The following is a 21,128-nucleotide window of genomic DNA, read 5'->3' as shown; positions in this document are numbered from 1 at the left end:
CCTGCATGATCATCCACCATGACCCACAAAATGTTAGCAGTAAACATGAATCCAACTGAGTGAAGGAACAGAGACACCAGTAATACAAAACTCAGCCACTGAGAACCAACATCCATGTGGAGGTAGGATGAGGGATCCCAATCAAACTGCAATTTTGACAACTCACTCCAAAGCTACAACACCGCCTTGGATAGACCCGTTCAGAGATGGAGTGTCAGATTGGAGGAAATCTTGTCATCTACGCCAGCAGACCACCACCACACTACTCTCAACTGAATGGATTCATTATTGTTTGTATCATATATCACTATCACATTCAGGAGGATGCTTCCATGATCCACCACTCTAGCAGCTTGGAACTGGAAACTGGTAAGGATTCCTGTACTCCACTGGAAGAAAAAAAGGGGGAGAGAACTTGCAGTGGAGAGTCTGGAGGAACATCAACACTGGAGACAGTGCAACAGGTGACCACAAAAACCCTATTTTGAAAAGCAGGTCATACCCGATTTGTTAAATTGAAGGCATGGGCAGCTATCCCATTCTGCTTTAACCATGAAGTTCATGGGTGAGTACAGTCCTGAACAGTCATATTAATGAAGCAAATATAACATGAGGAAACCCCTACAAGCATTCCTGTGGAACACCCCATCTTAACAGTGAACATTTTATGGTCACAGAAACTAGAAATATGCCGACAACATGGCCAGACAGTGCAAATTTGACTATAGGGAAGCATATCTGATCAGGCACCACTTGCCATGGAGCAGGATACATACAGTATAAAAAAAAAAAACCTGAAAAGTTATATATATATACACAATACATAACTTACCCAGACACAGTCTCACCGAAGTCTGAAGAACGGCTACAGGTGGAAGACGATAACCTGAAGATGAAGACAAAGTGATCTGATGCAGACAGTAATATATAAGCGTATGCAAGATAGTCCACATACTCAACAGAGATGAGACACCAGAGAAAAGGTAAGGTGCCTGATCTGATGAGAAGACACCTGGAACAAATTATGGGAAGAAGAAGAAGATAAGGAAGAATAAGCCAAAATCCAATTGGTCAGGGTGGAAGGAGAAAGGTCACGAACAGAGGATGTCTACCAAGGAATGAATAGGTGGGAAAAGGCACCATGCGGGCAACATAACAATGAAGAGCACAAACAGGACATAGTAGCATATCCTGATCCAAATGAAGATAATGTTGGGAAATGGAAGGAAGAGAAATTGGTAAGAATGAGGATTTACCCTCCCAAGCTGCTAAAGTTTTGTGAAGGAAAGATCAATCCTGATAAAGGAGAATATATGTGGAATGAGATAGAGTGTGTCAATCTCTGATGGCAAATAAATCTGACTGATGATGTCCACAGGCTAATAGGAGAAGGAAATAAGTGTTAAGGGATCAGTGAAAAAAGTGAGCATGAGGACAGAAGTTCAAACAGAGGAAAAGTGAGGCAGAGAAAAACCACATTAACATCCCAATTTGTAAGGACTGCACACCAAAGTGGACAACTAATCCAGAAGGAATGCAACAATAGGGAAAAGGTGAGAGAGATAAAAACTTTATAGTACCTGGAAAACAAAAAGTGTGGGATAAGGCGATTGAGAAGACAGAAGACCCCTGATCAATCAGCCAAGTGAGAAAATCCATAAGATGAGGAAGGGCAAATGGAACAAGCTAAAAAAAAAAAAAGAGACCCACCAGGACAAATTGGACCTCCTCACCAGGGACTGAATAAAAACCAGGCGTGAAGACACAGGATATGAAGGGCTGGGTAAAATGCCAGTGACCGAGGTTGATGTAGAAGGGACAAAGTAAGAGAAAGAGGTAACTGAAGGGCAGAATGGAGTTGGAGCAGCCAAGAAAACTATGGTTGACACATGGTGGTGTGGATGACCAAAATCACACTGTGAAAAAGACAGATGGGAGGATAAACATAAAAGTATTTATTAGTCTAATCTTGCATGGATAGCCAGAACAAAAGATGAGGAACTGTAGATCAAAGCAGAGGTAACTTGGTATTGAATAATGTGACAAATGCATCCAGATGAGGAGTACCCCACTGAAGGCATAGCCACTGGAAAACAAGAGGATCGAGAGACCAATCCATCGGATAAACTTTGTTGGGATGGGAAAGACGATCTGCAATAAGATTGAATGCACCTGGAACATGACATGCTAGTATACAAATAATGAGTGTGTGGGCCCAAAAAAGGAGATCCAAGAATCGACCACAAAGGGAACGAGAATGGGTGCTGCCATGGTGATTGATATAAGCCACCACTGTAGAATTGTTAGAATGGATCATGAACAGACAATTCATGGCAAGATGGATAAAATGATCAAAGCACCCTGTATGGCCAGACGATCCAGGAAGTTGATATGGTATAATCTTTGGCTAGAGACTACCGACCTGAAGCTTCCTGCCGATTGACCCACACTCCCCAGCCCTTAAGGGAAGTGTCTGTGAAGATATGTAAATCTAGATGAGGAGGAAGCAGAACACTCATCAATGTATGGGCCTTGTCCATCCACCAATGCAGATCGCCTACAAGGGAAGAAGGAAGGGAATTAGAAGCCTCCAATGGATCCCATACAAGATTGCATTGGTCATGCAGAGTCCACTGAAGAGACCTCAAATGCACTTAACCCAAGGAGATAAGGGCTTCCATGGAAGACCACATTCCAAAAAGCAATAGAACATCGGGAGTTGTAAGAGAAGCAGCAGTAAAGGCGTGAACTGAAAGCTCTATCAAACAAAGTTAAAGAGAAGAAGGTTGGGCCCGACTGAGATGAATGATGAAAGACACTCAAATGGACAAGATATTGGGTAGGAATAAGAAATGACTTTATTAACTAACCCAAAAGAGCTGCCTCCAGGAGCAGCACGAGTGTGATGGTCAGATTTCTGTTTGGAACGAGCTAACAGAAGCTGGTCATCCATGTAATGATATGAGCGCAGCCCCTGAGCATACAAATGTCAGGCAAAAGCCTTGACCACGCATCAAAAGATATGCGGGGCTGAAGCAAGTCCAAAGGATAGAGCACAAAATTGATAAACTACCCCATGATGAACTAACCAAAGATAGTGCCTCAATTTAATGAGGAAGAAAAATTAAAAACTGGGAAAATGAGTTATCTGAAAAGTTGTTAACTATTGAAAAACAAAGAAAAAAATCCACTTCAGAATAATAATAACAAAAAAAACTCCTGAAGTTGAACAAAAAAAAACACGATTGAAGAGCACTACTAAAACATCTTGACATGAGCACTGCCAAAACGAGAAGTGATAGTTTGGTAGAATCGAAAGTGAATAAAGGGAGTCATGTGCATCAGGAGAGTATGTCACACACTTATTGGTGGAGGGTTGTTGCATGATGATTTACACGCGAGACGCAGTTGAACCAGTTGAATGTAAAGTATGTGGGAGCTCAAGGCTTGTGCCATGTACATAGAGGGCAGCACTGAACGAGAATAGCTATTTCTGTGAGATGAGGTAAAGTACCAAATCCAAAAAAAATTTAATACAATTTCTTAGCATTTTATGCACATGAGAAGCTCATGCATTATGTAATTCAATGATTTGTTTACTCTAAATTCACAGTCAAATCTTTAGTAAGAATACTATATTAAAAATTCTGATTTTTTTGTAATCACTATACTTGTAATGTATACTACAAGCTTACCAAGTTTTGTTTAAATACACTTAGTAAATTCAAAATTATAATAAACAGAAACAGAATTTGGTGCAATGCACCCACACTGTACATGAATATGGTGAAACAGAAGCCATAAATATCCTTATAATCATTCTAATTGACAGTCCGATTAAACTGAATCTATACGAACCAACACAGAACAATGCAACATACCTCGGTGAATGTTTTCTCCTTGATCTTGTGAGGAAAAAGGTAGATCATAGTCACTGTCTTCCTGGTAAATTGCTGTCTGTATGCTGGTCTGACTTCCACTATTGTGTCTAGTTTTATTATTCTAAAACAAATATACATAAAAAATGTTTAATAAAAACGTACTCTTTCAAGAACATTTTAAATAAATATTTTTACAATACAAATCACGATCTTATTTACATAAAAAAATCTCAGTAGTAAAATATTTTGGTTTTAGGAATTAATCAAAATGCATTTTTGTCTTAATATTAAATTTTGAAGTTGATATTCTAATTACTAAAATTTTCATCATGTACTATTTCTATGTTTAAAGTTGATGAACTTTACTTAAACAATATCCAAGATAAGCATATTTCTGAATTTTAGTTTCAGTACATAATTTTTTAAGATTCTGTTTAGAATAACACAGCACCACAACAAGAAAATCCACAATTATCAGTTAATACTTATCTAAACTTTCTAACATGCATAAAACAATAACAGTTATATTGGCTATATTAATAGCTAAAACCTATTATAAATATAAAAAAAACATTGATTATAGATGCAAAAACTATCTCTACAGAATAGGTCACTTCAGCTTACAGGGACAAAAACAATCTCAACTGTATAGGACATTTCAGCTTACATGGGATAAAAACTATCTCAACTGTCATAGGCAAAACCCATCTCAGCTGTAAAGGTCTCTTCAGCTTACATGGGATAAAAACTATCTCAACTGTCATAGGCAAAACCTATCTCAGCTGTACAGGTCTCTTCAGCTTATAACTGTATAGGTCACAGGAGCTTTAGGCAAAACCCATCACAGCTGTAAAGATCTCTTCAGCTTATAACTATATAGGTCACAGGAGCTTTAGGCAAAACCCATCTCAGCTGTAAAGGTCTCTTCAGCTTATAACTGTATAGGTCACTTCAGCTTATAACTGTATAGGTCACAGGAGCTTTGTGGATTTGTGAAATCTTCCATTAACCACATAGCCACTTACTTAAGACAACTTTATGAAACAGATAAATCAGGTATATATCAACAATTTCTGCTGGGATGTTATGCAACAAGGTTTGGGTGATATATATATATTATGTTAGTAAGCCCTTAGACTTCTACTGCCAAGAATTGTTTAGTACTCCATGATGTAAAAAAACTGTTCATTATTCAACATTGCATGCCATTGGATAACATTTGTAAACTCCATCAACACAGCCAGAACTCCATGATACATAAGTGATTTTAGATATCCAAAGAGCCCAAAACAAAGTGCATCATCTAACAGTATGTAGCCTGATGAATACAGAACAGCATAATTCAACTTTCTGTGACATAACTCAAAGGATGAAAGCCACTGTTGACATAAATGGTGAATACAGAACAGCGTAATTCAACTTTCTGTGACACAACTCAAAGGATGAAAGCCACTGTTGACATAAATGGTGGATACAGTGAGCAAATAACACCCTCTGTTTACCATTTCTGGTGACTATGGATTTATTTTCCCCAAAGTTTTCATTGGTACAATTACCAAGAAATACTGCTGTATGAAAAAATAATATTTGTTTAATTGATGTTCAAACAAACCAAGAAAGTTTATAAGTAACCTGTATATAGTTATCTTACTTATGAACAGAAGTTTTTAATAACTAGCTGACTGCCTATCATATGACAGAAAATGCTGATTAATTTTTTTCTCAAAATTAATTATATTATAGTAACAATATTTGTATAAAGAATGTTTATCTTTTTTCTATTATTTCATAAAGACAACACTCTTTGTGTATATTTGGTCATCTTCTGTAAGTGGTCCTTGATTAGAATTTTGACTTGTGTATATTTTTCTGTTATGTTCAAATCATATTCTTGAAGAAATATTCCTACATGGTCAAATATCTGACCATGCTATTTATTAACTGTGATGGCATAGGCAATGAATTTTACGGTAGTCAAATGCACAAATGTACAACTTTTCTTTAAAAAATTTCTTATCAAAAGTGAAAAACATAAATAATAATCAAATGTTAACAAATAATTCAAATCTTTAATGTATCATGTTATTGTTGTTTTTCCTAATTTTGTAACAACTTGCTCTAAACATAAGTTAATAATTAAAAAAAAGTTAAAAAATCCCTACTCGACAGATTTTTGAGCTTGAAACTTCCATTTCAGACAAACCACTGAGCCAATATGAGCATTATCAACAGAGAGTGGAGTGTTACCAACTAAGGAAGCATTACAAACAGAGTGGCTTTTGTTATATAGATATTTGGACACAAAATATTAGCTGCAGAGTCAGAAGAAAATATATGGCATAAATGTAAGTACACTATGTTACCTTATCAGGTGTTTTCTGCTGTTCATCAGAATTCTCTGATTCACAAAGAGCAATTGAATTCCTTTTGCGTAATCTCCCAAAGTCTTTCATAGAGGGCATTTTGGGTCTCAATTTAACACTAGACCCTCTTAAGAGGTCTTCACTGTGGCCCATTTTAATTGGATATTCAGAAGCAATCGTGTGTTTCGCTGATGGAATTTGATGGGAGTAGTGCTTTCCTTGTAAGTTGGAGATGCTTGATGCAACAGAATTTTGGGCTAGTTGTGTAGGTCGTGTATCTGAAAGTGAAATCTCAGACATCCGAAAGATGTCCTCCTGAAAGACATTGATAACAAGACAAATGGCTAAAAGTAAAAACTTTACATATTGTTATACTAAACAATTCAAAACTTCTGAATAAAAAATAATCCACTGTAAATACATGTATGTGTCATAGCTACTAAAATTACAACTTTATATTTATCTAGTTAGTAAAAAAAAATTATATATTACCAGGTTTGAGAACTTTAATGGACTACAACTGCCTGTTGAAAGAAAAGGAGATGATGTTTCAGCTTCTGTACTGTGACCTTGAAGACCTCGGTATAGAAGCCGAAATATCTCTCCTTTACTTTCAATAAACAGTGCAGTCCACTAAAGTTCTCAAACCTATTATATAATACCAGTACTCTGTTAATTTATGTTTAACAGTAGAATTGAATTTTTTAAAACTATAAATGAATAATGATGCTCCAACATAAATGCACAAAAGCTAAAGTAATTTTGCATGATATGCATAATGTCATAAAGCTGTTATTTTTACTTACACTTTATTTGTAGTTAAATATATAATCATTTTTTTATGATATTCATAAAAATAATTAATCAACAACATATTCCTAGGTAAACCAAAACTACTGAGAAGTATAAGGAAATTTAATGCATTAAATTCAATGTCACTTAAAGTTATAAATGGAATCATACACAGTGAAACCAACCAGAACCTTCAAGATGGCTATGTGTAAGGGGATGGGGAGGGTAGGAATGATGGAGATTAAAAACAAATAATGAAAAACTGAAGTGAAGCCATTTCTTAATGTGAATGTCATAGAAAGAACAAATTGAACAAAATATTCAGACATAAGTGACCTTTGTTGAACATATCCAGTTTTTAGTCAGAAATTGTCTGATGGCCAGTTACTATGTTAAGCCACGGGTAAATAACAATGGATTTAATGTGATCCAAAGAAAAAGGATAAGCAACATATAATATGCACACTTGACAAAATACATTATAGATCAACAAATCAATGACATATTAAGGCTGCTTCCACAAATGGTAGTCAAAAGAGAATCTGATGAGAGCTATTCTGACTGCATATCTGGACAAGCTTGGAGGTAGCTCCTTGATGGTATTAGGTAGCATCTACTCCAATGACATGCTGTGAAATGTTAAGAATAATGCTCTTAAATCAGTCCATTTCCCTACTGACAACTTTAGTTTTGATGTATGATAATACTAAATTTCACTGTGTAAGCAATGTCACTGCCTTTCTTTAACAGCATTTTACATAGAGCAAAACCTTATAAAACAAATCTGGAATCGGCTTTAGGAACTGATTTCATATATACTTCACCCACTTGAAATAATGAATCAGATATCTCGGGTATTAAAAATTGTTCCCCAAGAACTCTGTCCAAAGACTTATACAAATTATTCAACAATGTTGTAATTTTGGTTGCTGAAGTTGAATTACATGCTAATAAAGAGGACACAAATGTTCTCATAACTATTTATTTTATCTCTGATACACAGTACTACCAAAGTCACCCCTAAAACTAATAGATGTGACATCTCAAGGCCATATTTCTTTGAAACTTCAAAGTTCAGGGTGATGTTAGGAATTACTTAGTGAAAACTAAGACTGGACAAGATAAAAGTTCAATTAAGTTAGCTAATGTCAGGGTTGTTGTGTTATGTAAGGGTGAAGATTTCAAGATTGATTCTTGCATATTTAATTCTCTCACTACGAGGTGAGCTACTCTGACCAACCTCGTAACAATTTTCTACTCGTTATAGTTTCCATATTATAACTTTAATATAGAATGTTTATCCTCTCAAAATTTGGTAGACTTTTACTAAATATTTGACTATGAACATATAATCTTCTTTTTGAGTAGTCTGGGTGCAAAGTGATTTCCACATTAAAATTAAAAATACTTTTCTTTGTCTCAAAAATTTCAAATTTCATTTACGTTACCTCTAAAACCTCCTAAATAAATTCCAGACTTTTTTCTCAGTGAAACTTTATATTCTATGTTATTTTCTCTACCTTAACTCTATATAAGGTTGGTCAATATGACTGACCTCATAACCACTAAAAAGAAATCGAAATAAATTCTAGAATGACTTTAAATAGTAACATGAAACTACATTTGTTTATCTTATTAAATAGCTTTAAACGTGTAACAATATACATATATTTATACTTTAATTTTATTGCCCTTTGAACCATGTCTAACTACTATTTGCACCATTAGAAGTTGTAGATCACTTGGCAAACATGCAATTCACTTTACGCTATCATTATGCAACAGCTACTTGTGAGCTGCTCAAGGGTATACCTCATGAAAATTTAGCTTACATTATTATTTATTTTACCTAATCTAACCATAACTAACCTAAAACGTTTCCAATTTTTACATTTTAGTTACTTTTATAATAATAAATAAAGAATAAACATGAAAAACAATAAATAAAGTACTTACCCGGGTCTTCTTTTTTTTGCCATCGACTGTCGATGACACATAACCCTACTTCTTTATACTAATGGTATTAATGCACTAAATATTTTTTTATCTAATTAAATAATGCATCAAAGAACACAAAATAATAACATGCAAAACGCAGACAATGTCCCATAAATGTCAAAATTTTTCTGGCTTTCTAATTATGCAACAAGAACCATTAAAAATTCATAAATGTTTTCCCATGAGAATAAACTTGAACTGAAAGTGAAATTAAAATGTAGAAATGCAGAAAAAATGTAATATAATAAGTCATTTCATAGATGAAAACCTTAGCTTTCTATTGGTTATAAATAATATAATATTGAACATCAGAAAGAACTACTGGCAATTTCTGAAAGAGACGATGAGGCACATGGGCATAGCAAGAGGGGTCTGATTTTCTAATTTATTGCTCTGTAACTAAGTAACATTCAAAGCTATGTAACTTATGCTTTGCCTGAGTTATGACAACATTTTAATGAGTAATTTATGTTAAATTTTGTACTTGTTGGAGGATTGGTAAATAAAATGGGATGCCTAGACAGAAACTGTCACAATTCTCAAACTAGGGGAAATTCAAGATTTTTTTAAAATTATTGCCTTATAAAATTAAGAACTTAAAAACATTGATACTACTAAAATATGGATTATTAGCTATACTTTTATGCTACATTTATTGGTATAAATAAAAAGAATGTTTATATGTTATGGATTTTGCACAAAGCTATACAAGGGCTATCTGCACTAGCCGACCCTAATTTAGCAGTGTAAGACTAGAGGGAAGGCAGCTAGTCATCACCACCTACCGCCAACTCTTGGGTTACTCTTTTGCCAACGAATAGTGGGATTGACAATCACGTTATAACATCCCCATGGCTGAAAGGGCGAGCATGTTTAGTGTGACGGGGATTCAAACCCGCAACCCACAGATTGTAAGTCGAGTGCCCTAACCAACTGGCCATGCTGGGCCACACCATAAAAAGAAAGCAGTTTAATTAAATTTTTAATGTAACTCACTAAAACCTCATAAAATATGCAGAAAAACATGCTTGTAGAGAGAGGGTTAATGGAGTAATGTAAAACAAAAACATAATTCTGTAGAGATTCAGAGCCATGAGATATGGATATCTAATTTGGTTTGCCACAATTTTTCTTTTATTTTACTACCTTGTGAATTGTGACTAAACTTAATACATTGTGTCTCATTTTAACTACTTTTGAAATTTGTCAGTAACTTACTGATATTTGATATATTTTGTCCAGTGTATATGCTATTTGTAAACTAATAAAACCAATAAACAAATCCATTCCTAACAGGTAACCAATGCCATTTAGACAATAAACAAAGCATAACTTCTTACTTCTTGACAGATTTATTTTTCAATTATTCAAGCCTTTCCAGAAATTCTCAAGGTCTTGTCTAAACATAATAATACTTTTTTATTCATGATGTTAGAAAAACACGTAGGTTCAAGAAGTCTTAGAGGAAATGAACAAAACCCCTATAACCCTATATGGTTTTTATTCATTTCTATCAATCCTTTTTTATGTTACTTGGTTTTAATATCAACTACTTATTCATTTTTTTTATTTTGGGATAATAAAGTTTGAGATTACAATGATCACATTTCAAAAACTTTATGCTCTGCTAAAGTAAATATGTTGTTTGTTTTTTTCAAAATCCTAGCTCTCATCAATTAATCTTACAATAAAATACTGCAAGTGCGAACTGCAAAGATCGTACCAAAGTTTTTCCTTGAGTAATAAAGATGATATTATTGAACTCCACATACACATAGTTCAACTACAATGAAACTTTCATTTTCTTTGTTGTATTTAGGTATATTAACAGTTCATGTATGTACTTTTCAATTATGTATTTGAATTTGCTTGCTTTTATTTAGAATTTTAATATAAAGCTACATAAAGGGCTACCTGCATATATTCATCTGATTTTAACTGATAGACTAGAGGGTAGACAGCTAGTCAACCGCACCCACTACCAACATCTAAGTTACTCTTGTCTGACCAAACAGTGAGATTTGACTGTCACTTATGAAACATCCATAGCTCCAAGATGTGTAGTGCATTTTTGTGTAAATACAATATATTTACTTTCATTATAACCTTTAGATCAGTACATGTTACTGGAGCTAGATTCCACCTAGGAGAAGTTGAAGATTAAAAAATATTAGTTGTAAGAAATACCTGGAATTCTGGAATGGTGCTCGAAGGTGTTGGTAGAGGAGATTGACTAGTCATCTGAGAGCTTGCAATGTCTTTAGGCATGGAGCCTAACATACCTCGACCATGCTTTCCTCGTCTGCTTGACTGTAAGGACATGTTACTTCCTAATAGAAAATGATAAAAACTGCAGTTTCTGGAAACATCTGTGTCCCATACTTTCTAAAATATTTTATCAGTAGCAAATAGATAAAAAAAACAATTTTAGACCTTTTTATAAAGCTGTTAGTATTCTATAAGAAGTGAAAATTTGTATTATTTTATGATAACGTTTACTGTAAACATTACTTCTGCTTTCTAACTACAAATGTTAAAATGTTTAATGGAACTCCAGCTAAATTTAAATTTCAAAATATATTAAATGCCATTCATTATTGGCACTACATTTAGATCTTTTGGTAATGTCTGTACAATAAAAACAGTCTGAGTATGAAATAAAATTCAATAATAGATCTTTTTAGTAAAAAAAAAAACAAAATTCAAATCTTTTTCTCTCTCTATTTTTCATAATTCCTCTGTGTAGTGCTTAAAACTGTAACTTCCAGTAGCAGTAAATAAAAATTTCAATCTTACTCACAAGGGTTTATTATATAATTCAACAACAAGTGAAATTACAAACTAAACTGGATTAAAGTTTTTTAACTGAAAAAAAGGTTTGGGAAATACCTCCATATAAATGAACTACAAAAATATTGTATTATTGAGTTTAATGTACACCAACCACAAATTATGCCTCTTTTGATATTGGCTGTAGTATTTTTCTCAACATATAAAGAGAGAGCAAAAAAGACTGGAATCAACAATTATGCTTACTAAGTAAATGATTTAACTAACTAAGCTATCACATTTCAAGTTTTAAGAGATGGATTTTTGAGTTATGTCAATTAGCTTGTGAATTTTGAAAGTCTGACCAAAGTTTACCTGAAACTGAGTTGTCTCTGCCAAGCATCTTATTTAGTATACTCCACGGAGCCTGTCTGCGATAGGAGGATCCCATTAGAGTGCTACGGGACCCAAATGAGAGTGGGCGAGAGCCATGGAGCCGTTTCACTGGTAACGAATAAGGAATGTTCAGCTGCAAAACATGAAGATTGGTTAATCACTATGTTGGATTTGTTCAGTGTCCCACAAGAAAAAGAGTAAGGCTTAATGATGGAATACATCAAAGAAGCTATATCTGACAAACTGTATATTAATTACATTTAATAAATCATCAGTGAACAAGTTTTTTCTCTCTAACTATGCTCCATTAACCAACTGATTCAAATGATAACATTCTTTGTTTTCCACACAGATTAGAAAATTAATATAAATATCAATAAATATTTTGCACTAGAAACATGCTTTGCAATTTTTAAAATATACAATTTTGACAGACTAACACACATACACACACACACTTAGATGCCAAGGCAACACTTTTTGTGCTGTTATTTCTATGTCTACTAAACTACATTTAACTGCAATATGAAGTAGAAATGTGATAAGAAGTACAACAAACTCTGCAGTGTTTGACATGCAGACAAAAGTACCATAATATCAAATCAAAATCTTGTCAAAATATTCTTTCAAACTAAAAGTTGCATTACAATTAATGACTAATTTCTTAATGCACACAATTAAAAGTACTTATTTTAACCATTCTTTAATAGCAAACTAATAAATAAATATATATATCAAGGTTTTGTTGTTATAAATTTTGATTGTTATCTACCTGAATTTACCTGAATCTATGATGTTTAAAAATGACAAAAAAAATTTAAAAAATCTAGAAAACCACTATTAATAAGCTAAAAAAAGTGTGACAGAACAACACACAAAGGTGTTTAACAAGCAAACTATTACAGACTTAAAGCAAAACATATATATACATATGCATAGAAGCATTTTCATTGACTGTTCAGTCTGATATGAAGGATTACATTTTGAACACAGAGTAATTACCTTTGTCTCCAATTCTGTTGCATCTTTCTCTTCTTCCTCAACTGGAGGTAGAAATTCAGCTTCATCTGGAGGAACTCTAAAACACAATTTTTAATGTGTACTGTTGAAAACTTCTGCTTCAATTGCTTTTTGCTCAATGAGTATTTATAAAATTCCTGATTGTAGATATCCACTGTATAAAGCACATGATTAGGAAAACTCCAGAAGTTAAGATATTTTGAACACTAGTGGAGTGAATACGTTTAAGACAATGCCTGGGTTGCAGGATGCAAAATGTACAAGAAAATATTAAGTATTAAATTTGCTTTTCTAGCAAAATATGTTTGATATTATCAAAAGTCAAGATCTTTGAAATCTATAAATCTTATATGTACTGAAATCATGATATCAGCAATTAGATAAAATTCTCTGTATCCAAATTCTGATGTTTATCATATAAATAGATATTTATGTCTAGACATTTAAAACAAAACAGTAACTTAACCTTCACTATTTCAATTTGGTTTTGTTGGTCTGTACCATGTTTAAATATAAAATTACCATGTAATTTATTCACCTATTTAATTTTGTCTTAAAAGCCAACCTTTTTATTGCCTGTGCTTAGCACATGTATTTTAATGAATTTTAGATAATTAATACATTATATAAATAGTTTAAAATTGTTTCACACATAAATTCTTACATACTATGTATTTGCTTTCAAAACATACATAATTTAACATTTTGTTGCACTGAAAATTAATTTCCAATAGGTACACAACACTGAAACCAAGTGAAAAGCAACCACCCAAAATGTACTGGGTGTGCTCTAAGATGAAAATGGAGCACACTGTAGAGTACCACACTACTTCTGGAACAGGTATACCCTTTGCCCTTGAAGTGTAAAATGAATCTGATACAGGCAGAAAAAAAGGATGTGCATAAGTACAATTTGTTCGGAGAGATGCCATCCATAGTGAAATATAAACCAAACTAGCTGTGTACATACACAACCTCAACTGGACAAATGAGGCTCCTTAATTCTTCCTCTACATACATTAGGAGGAAAAAAAGATAAAAACAAATATATTGTAACAAACATTGTGGCTAGGGCATGTGGACCGTATTACATATACTCATCAACCCTAATTGTAAGTAAACAGAGTGTCATACACCAAACAACCGGAATTACGAAGAGGAAGTTAGCAGTGGAGAATTTGGAGGAATGTCACACCAGAGAGAGTGCAATGGGTGTTCACTATTCCCTATTATGAAAAGCAGACCAACCCCAATTTATTCAATCAAAGGGTCAGCAGGTATGAGCAGAAGTCCCCTTCTGCTTTACTCATGAAGTCCATGATTAACAGTCCACCATTGAGTAAAACTTACTGATATCTAGAAACATGTATATATCATTGGGTATGCCATCAGTGGTCTTGTGGAACACCCCATCTTTACAGTGAGTGTTACAGTGAAATCAGTAAATAGTGCAGGTTTGAGAAAAAGCATTCCAGACCAGGCAACACCCACAACAGTGTGGGATCCCATTATCAGTGGTGAAAATGAAGGTTGATGAAAATAAAAGCATAAATGAAAGGAAATAATAAGACCAATCAAAGGTGAACAGATGTGTATAGAATTGCCATGGGATGGAAATGATAACCACCTGAGGAAGATAGAGTCAGATAATGCAGATAATGAGCATTGAAAGTAATGGGAGTAGCCCACATTCTGGCCTGAGTGATCTCTTACAAAGAACAGGAAAGGTGAGCAGCCATAGACATTGTGATATGATGAACTTGAAAAGAAGAAACGTTGTGGAAGCAGCGACCTTCTATGGATAAGCCTGAATACACCAGTCTTACGAGTTGATGAACCCAACCAGTTAGCGTGACAGGAGATAAATCATGGAAAATGGAAGAGTTTCTGGGAATAAAAAATCCGGAATGTGAAGCCCAAAAGGAGGTAGTACATGCCACATAACACCATAAGGAGCAAACAAGACAAAGAAACCAGTCAGAATTCCAATGGGAGTACAGGTGGGAGATGGAAGGTAAAGAAATGGTTGTGAAAGTCAAACCACCTTCATGGGCAGCATAGGTCTTAGACAGGAAGGACTGGGTCAGGTTATAGGATGACACAAAGAGGAATGGTAGAGGATGCGGGTAATGTAAACAGAGTACATGTTTGACCGACAATGTCTGCAAGTAAGGAGAAGAAGGTAGGTCTGAGGGAGAGATGGTTTAATGTGGAACACATAGGCAAAGGTTCAACGGGAGAACATGAAAGGGTATAAAGGGCCACACTGAGATTCCAATCATTCAAATCAAAGGAACATGGAGGGCATATGACTCAAAAAAGGGCAGCAAAGGAGGGAAATGACAGAGGAAGACAAAACCTTATGAAACTTGGAGAAATGGAAGGTGTTCGACGAGGCTGCTCAAAATCTAGACAAAAAGATGATTGGTTAAGTTTATTATTTCCTGATTTTTATGTTTATTCTTTATGTATAATTATAAAAGTAACTAAAATGTAAAAATAGGGATCCTTTTAGGTTAGTTATGATTAGATTAGGTAAAATAAATAATAATAATATTCTAATAAAAATGTTTCATGAGGCACACATGCAAGCAGCTCATAGGTAATGTAATTCATCAGCATAACATGAGCTGCACGTTCCCCCGAGTGATTTACAACTCATAATGGCACTGATAGTATTTAGACACGGTTCAAAGGGCAATAAAACAATAAAATCTAATCATAAATCTATTACAAACTTAGAGCAAACTTATAAACAAATGTAGTTTCATGTTAGAATTTGAAGTCATTCTAGAAAGAAAAAATAGGTAATTTAGATTTATTTCGATTTTTTATTTGGGAGTTACGAGGTCGGGCAAATTGCCTGATCCTGTTTTGAGATAGTGTACAGAAAAAAACCTTTGAAATGCATTTAGGTCTTAGGGATTACAAAAAGGAAATTTGAGATGTTTTAGATGAGGAAAAGTATCTGTAATTTTAACATGAAAATTGCTTTGCACACGGACTATTCAAAACAAATACTCAATATATTTATGGACAAATCTTTATTTTATTAAAAATACTTTACTAAAAAATATGAATAAAAACCCTATAGCCCAAACACTTGTGAAAGGTCAACCTTTCAAAAGCACTTGTGTTACAGGTTTTTCATTCATTTCTATCAAGACTTCTTGAACCTATGTGTTTTTCTAACATCATGAAATCACTAAAAAAATATGATTATTTTGTATGTGAAAGACTTATATTATTAACTGAAAAACTACCAAATTTTGTGAAGATATTATAAGTTAGAAGTATTAAATCTATAAAGACTTTAAACATAGAAAGAAAATTTGAAATAGCAAATAAAACACATATGAAAAAACTTGCATCTTAATTAAGCTGTGCCAATCGAGAAAGTGAAGATTGAGTGGGAATAGCAGAGGGAGCTAGATACACCAATATAGGTGTTGCAGTATTATTGGTAGAGAGTAATCACATGATATGTACATGTTCAAAAATGGCACGAAATTGATGGGGTATATAGACTGGGGAGCTGAGCGCAAAAATTTTTTAGCAATGTATAGAGAGCAGAAAGAAGATTAAAATAGCTTTTTGTGAGAAGAGATAACAATGTACCACAATTATCTTTCATTCATGTAAACGTCAAGCAAAATTATTCACATCTATATTATAACATTAATAAAAAATTTAATACACACATGATACTAGCAGCTGACCCCTGTGGAGGTTCACAATAAAAGTGCCGAGAAGCAATAGTATAAGGAAGATCTGGTGGCATGACTTCATCCCAGTATTGATCCTTAATGAGTTCTGGATGTTCCTGGTGCATCTCATCCACTACCAGATAAGAAAACTAAAGAAGAAAACAGCATAACACAGTTGTTTGATAAGTGCAAACTAAGATATATTTGAGGAAAGAGCAATATGTATTTGTTGAAATTGATTTACTCATTTTTTTATTAGCATTGTCTAATGAAAGTAAAGACTAATACCATAAAGCTGTGAAAGACAGAAAACTTAAAACTTCCTAGTATAATTAATACAGAAAATAACGACTACGAACAAAAACTAATACAAATCCACACAAATGTAAATGTCTTTATAAAATGTTTTCTTTGTATAATAATAATAGTATGTGGAAAATTAAACTAATAGATCAACACTTCTACATATTAAGTGTTGAAAACTGAGTATTATATTTCTGTGCAGTGTCTTTTAACTACATATATGAGAAATCTTCAACGTTACAAGGTTATCTGGACAATTCTGAAAATCATTCTTCTCATCCTTGTTGATTTATTGGAAAAAATATAATATGAACTTTCTGTCAATTAAGACTGCTAACTTTAATTTGGTAACTAATTTTTTTCTGAATATTTCCTAACAATTCTTACAGCTATTAATATAAATTTGTTCTTATGTTTTCACGCACATTCAGTATTTCCAGTAATCAAATGTAGTCAAAAAACTTTAGAAAAATACTTTTTATTTTTGCTTTAGTTATATACCATTCTATTTTTTCTAATCTGTAGATATTTTCCTCACGTTTTTGTGCTTTCATCTCTCCAATGTTATTTGTTTATATTTATAATAAATATAACTCTATCTAAACATTTATTTCTAATTATTGCCTTTTTCAGTCAGTCAGTCATTCCTGTTATTTTCTGTCAATAGCAAAATTTAAAAAGGAATGTTTAGGAAAGTGATTTTTTTTGGTTTAATGCTTAAAAATAAGGAAATCAGAAAATAATAACACCTAATTACCACACTATTTTTTGACATCACTTTTAGTTCCACAAAATATGAGTGAAATGGTCCATCTAGCAAGATAAGGGTTAAAAAATTACCTGATTTTATAATACAATTTTAAAAAAAATAAAAAAACAATCTCTACCTGAAATGGTGTATGAATTGCTTGAAGAATAAAGAAACGTGAATACCTAAAATTAAGAAGAAAAACCAAAATATTTCATGTATAAAATGAAAAAAAACAAAATGTATAAATAAACAGAATATAAAATATTCCAGTTCATAAAAGAGCTTTCCTAAATATCGTTCTTTTATAAACTTGTGTGTATATCATCTACACACAAAAAACTGCACCTGAATATCCCGATCAATAATCCAGTGAAGTTCAAAGTCATCATCATCTTCACCAAATGGATTGATCAAAACTTCAGCCACCTAAATTGAGTAAAATGTATGTGGAAATTTTGTCATTTCAATTTTAATGAAGAAAACAAAATTCATAAAATTATTCATACTTTTCTAAAGTTAAGATAATTATCATGCCATATTCATAATGAAACCTCGTATCACAAAGTATTGAAAACAAGAATGTTAACAGAAAGCCAAAAGGCTGATCAAGGTCACCCAAGTCTTAAGAGAACAACAAAAACAAAAAGAGCAACCCATTTAAAGGTAAATTTGCATCTATATCAGTGACATAACTACAAAAGGTGCCTCGCACACATACCCATAAAAAGTAATTGGCCACCAACATTTATTTTCCTATAATCGTAGTTACAATTCTGAATGACTAATACCATCAACTTAACAGAATAGTGCAATAACCCTTTAGTTTAAACAAATTAAATTGTATGACTCTCTCCTTATCAGCAATTCTTAAGGTTGTCAGGTACTTTGCTCTCCCCCCCACACTTGCAGAGACATACTTACCACACTGACCTATATATATCTTTTAAAAAAAAAGGTTCAAAAGATTCCAAACTATTAGCACACACAATAACACCAGGCACACTTTTCCACAAGTTAACAATTTTAGAAGAAGAAATCATGTCTATGAAGAAATCTGGGATAACAATTTTTCCAAAATTTTACATCTAATACTCAAATGATTTCCAGCCTTACAAGAATTAAAAAACCTTTTTTTTTTCAATGGGCAGCTTCTGAAAGCCAGTGGGCATTTTAAAACCTGAATCATACCACCTGTTATTCTTCTACACTCCAAGGAAAACAAGAGAATTTGTTTTAAATCATCCAAATAAATGAAATCATGTTAGTTTTTCTATGCACCTTGGAAAACCTGTCAATATCAAATCCCATAAAACTGCAACACATGACATTCACTCATCCCAGTCTACATAGACACATTCCTGATGTAACTTTACATCAATTGACATCCTTGCACCTCAAGTACTACTATCATACTGGGGACAAGGTTATTTACAAGGACTGCCTAACAAAATACCTGGAACACAGAAGCCATAGTAATCTGTAGATCAAGATGTCAATCACCTTAAAAAATTAAATAAGATAAAAAAAGCAGAAGCCATATAAAAAAATCCAATATTTCAATAGATTCAACAATCTGGTTAGCTCTAATCATAACAACCAGACACTCTACTACATGCATCAGGTCTCAGCATAACAATCAATCCCACGTTCTTCTTTCTCTTCACAATACTAGCAGATACATTTTACTCTGATTTTTGGTCCTAAATGCTGCATACTTGTCGATATTGAAACATATTTTCCAAATACTTGATCATTCATTAAGTTTGTAAAGGTCTTTATATATCAAAATGTTCTCTTCAATATCTAATTTTTACAGCATTTTTAGGTCATTAGAAAATTTTACTAACTAATAATTCATGTTCTAATCAACATTATAATTATACATAATTAATGACAAAGGCCCAAAATCAGACTCTTAAACTTCACATCAACCAGGTTCATCTAATCAGAAACCCTCAATTTTTTTTTTGCTTTTTCTGGTTTTTACAACTGAACCCAATTTCAAACTACTTTTCTAATCTTTCTGGCAATGTCACAGAAATCAAACTTGTCTGTAGCACCTTATTAAAAGCTTCCTAAAAGTAAAAATAAAATACACTGACAAGGGTCCACATTAAAAATAGCAAGTTCATAAAATATGAAAACTCTTTCCTAAAAACCATGCCAATTACTTTCTTTTTTAATCAATTTCCAGTTTTTAAGATGATCCTCCAAATTACCCCTAACAATAGATTCCAACATCTTACCGGAAAATAAGACAAACTGACATACCTCTAATGTCCTAGATTTCCCTCTCCCACAACCCTTTCTTCTAACAACAAAATATAAAATTAGCAATTTTCCTATCACCACAAATGTTTATTTTGTACAACCACTTTTAAAAATAACTGGCAAAGTTCCCATCAGTTCTTTACTCAACCTCACTTTCTAAAAGTTAAGGAGAAACGTAAGACCAGAAGTATTTCTACACCAAAAGTTTTCTACTTCTTTCCAAAATCCAAAATTTCCTCTTTTTCTTTCATTAAACTAATTACATAACTGTAGAGGCTTGTTCCTACTTTTGGTCATAAAAACACAAGTAAAATCTTTAAATGCTTCTGAAATACATTTTCCTCTGTAATAATATACTCACTGTTGCATTTCAAAATTCAGGATTTTCTATGACTTTCCTGTTATGATACTCCCACTAGAATATTTCAAAATAAAATTTTTCTGTTGTAATGTTTCTACTAATATATCTGAAAATTTGTTTAGAAGCTACAAAAAGTCTCTTGATATCTGATTTTATGTTCAATACTAAAATACTTTTGCAGTCACTTTTAATCTAAACACATTTTTCAGTGTTATTCCCCTTTGTATAGACTTCAGTATGAACAACTCCAAAACAATTAGTTTATTAAACCTGAATTTACATATCTATTCTTTGATGAAGATTCCAAGATTTTTATTAGGAATGCAAATTTTAATTCAATGATGAGGAACCCACTTTGAGACTAATAATGCTTAGAGACGACTTGTATGGGTAACGAAGAAAAACTTTAATATAAGTTTAACATAACAGCAAATGTACAACGTTTCGACAAGGTTCTGCCATCATCAGGTACAAGTAGTTTATATATATATATATATATATATATATATATATATA

The 21,128-nt window shown here is 32.9% G+C and overlaps 1 protein-coding gene across 3 annotated transcripts in view; it reads right to left on the bottom strand.

The window, feature by feature from the left end:
• The window catches only part of LOC106470101 (bestrophin homolog 22-like), a 55,728-nt gene that overhangs the window by 7,242 nt on the left and 27,358 nt on the right, over positions 1-21,128 (bottom strand). For all 3 annotated transcript variants that reach the window (XM_022398672.1, XM_022398669.1, XM_022398671.1), the window contains exons 10-16: positions 18,326-18,406; positions 16,921-17,075; positions 13,202-13,277; positions 12,179-12,332; positions 11,222-11,364; positions 6,245-6,559; positions 3,882-4,002 (exon numbers count right to left, since the gene is read on the bottom strand). In XM_022398672.1, the coding sequence (XP_022254380.1) occupies positions 3,882-4,002; positions 6,245-6,559; positions 11,222-11,364; positions 12,179-12,332; positions 13,202-13,277; positions 16,921-17,075; positions 18,326-18,406 (1,045 nt within the window). The remainder of the gene's footprint in view (positions 1-3,881; positions 4,003-6,244; positions 6,560-11,221; positions 11,365-12,178; positions 12,333-13,201; positions 13,278-16,920; positions 17,076-18,325; positions 18,407-21,128) is intronic.

The sequence above is a fragment of the Limulus polyphemus genome, unplaced genomic scaffold (genome assembly GCF_000517525.1).
Source record: "Limulus polyphemus unplaced genomic scaffold, Limulus_polyphemus-2.1.2 Scaffold3821, whole genome shotgun sequence".
Taxonomy (NCBI): domain Eukaryota; kingdom Metazoa; phylum Arthropoda; class Merostomata; order Xiphosura; family Limulidae; genus Limulus; species Limulus polyphemus.
This window is presented reverse-complemented; position numbering and strand designations above follow the sequence as displayed.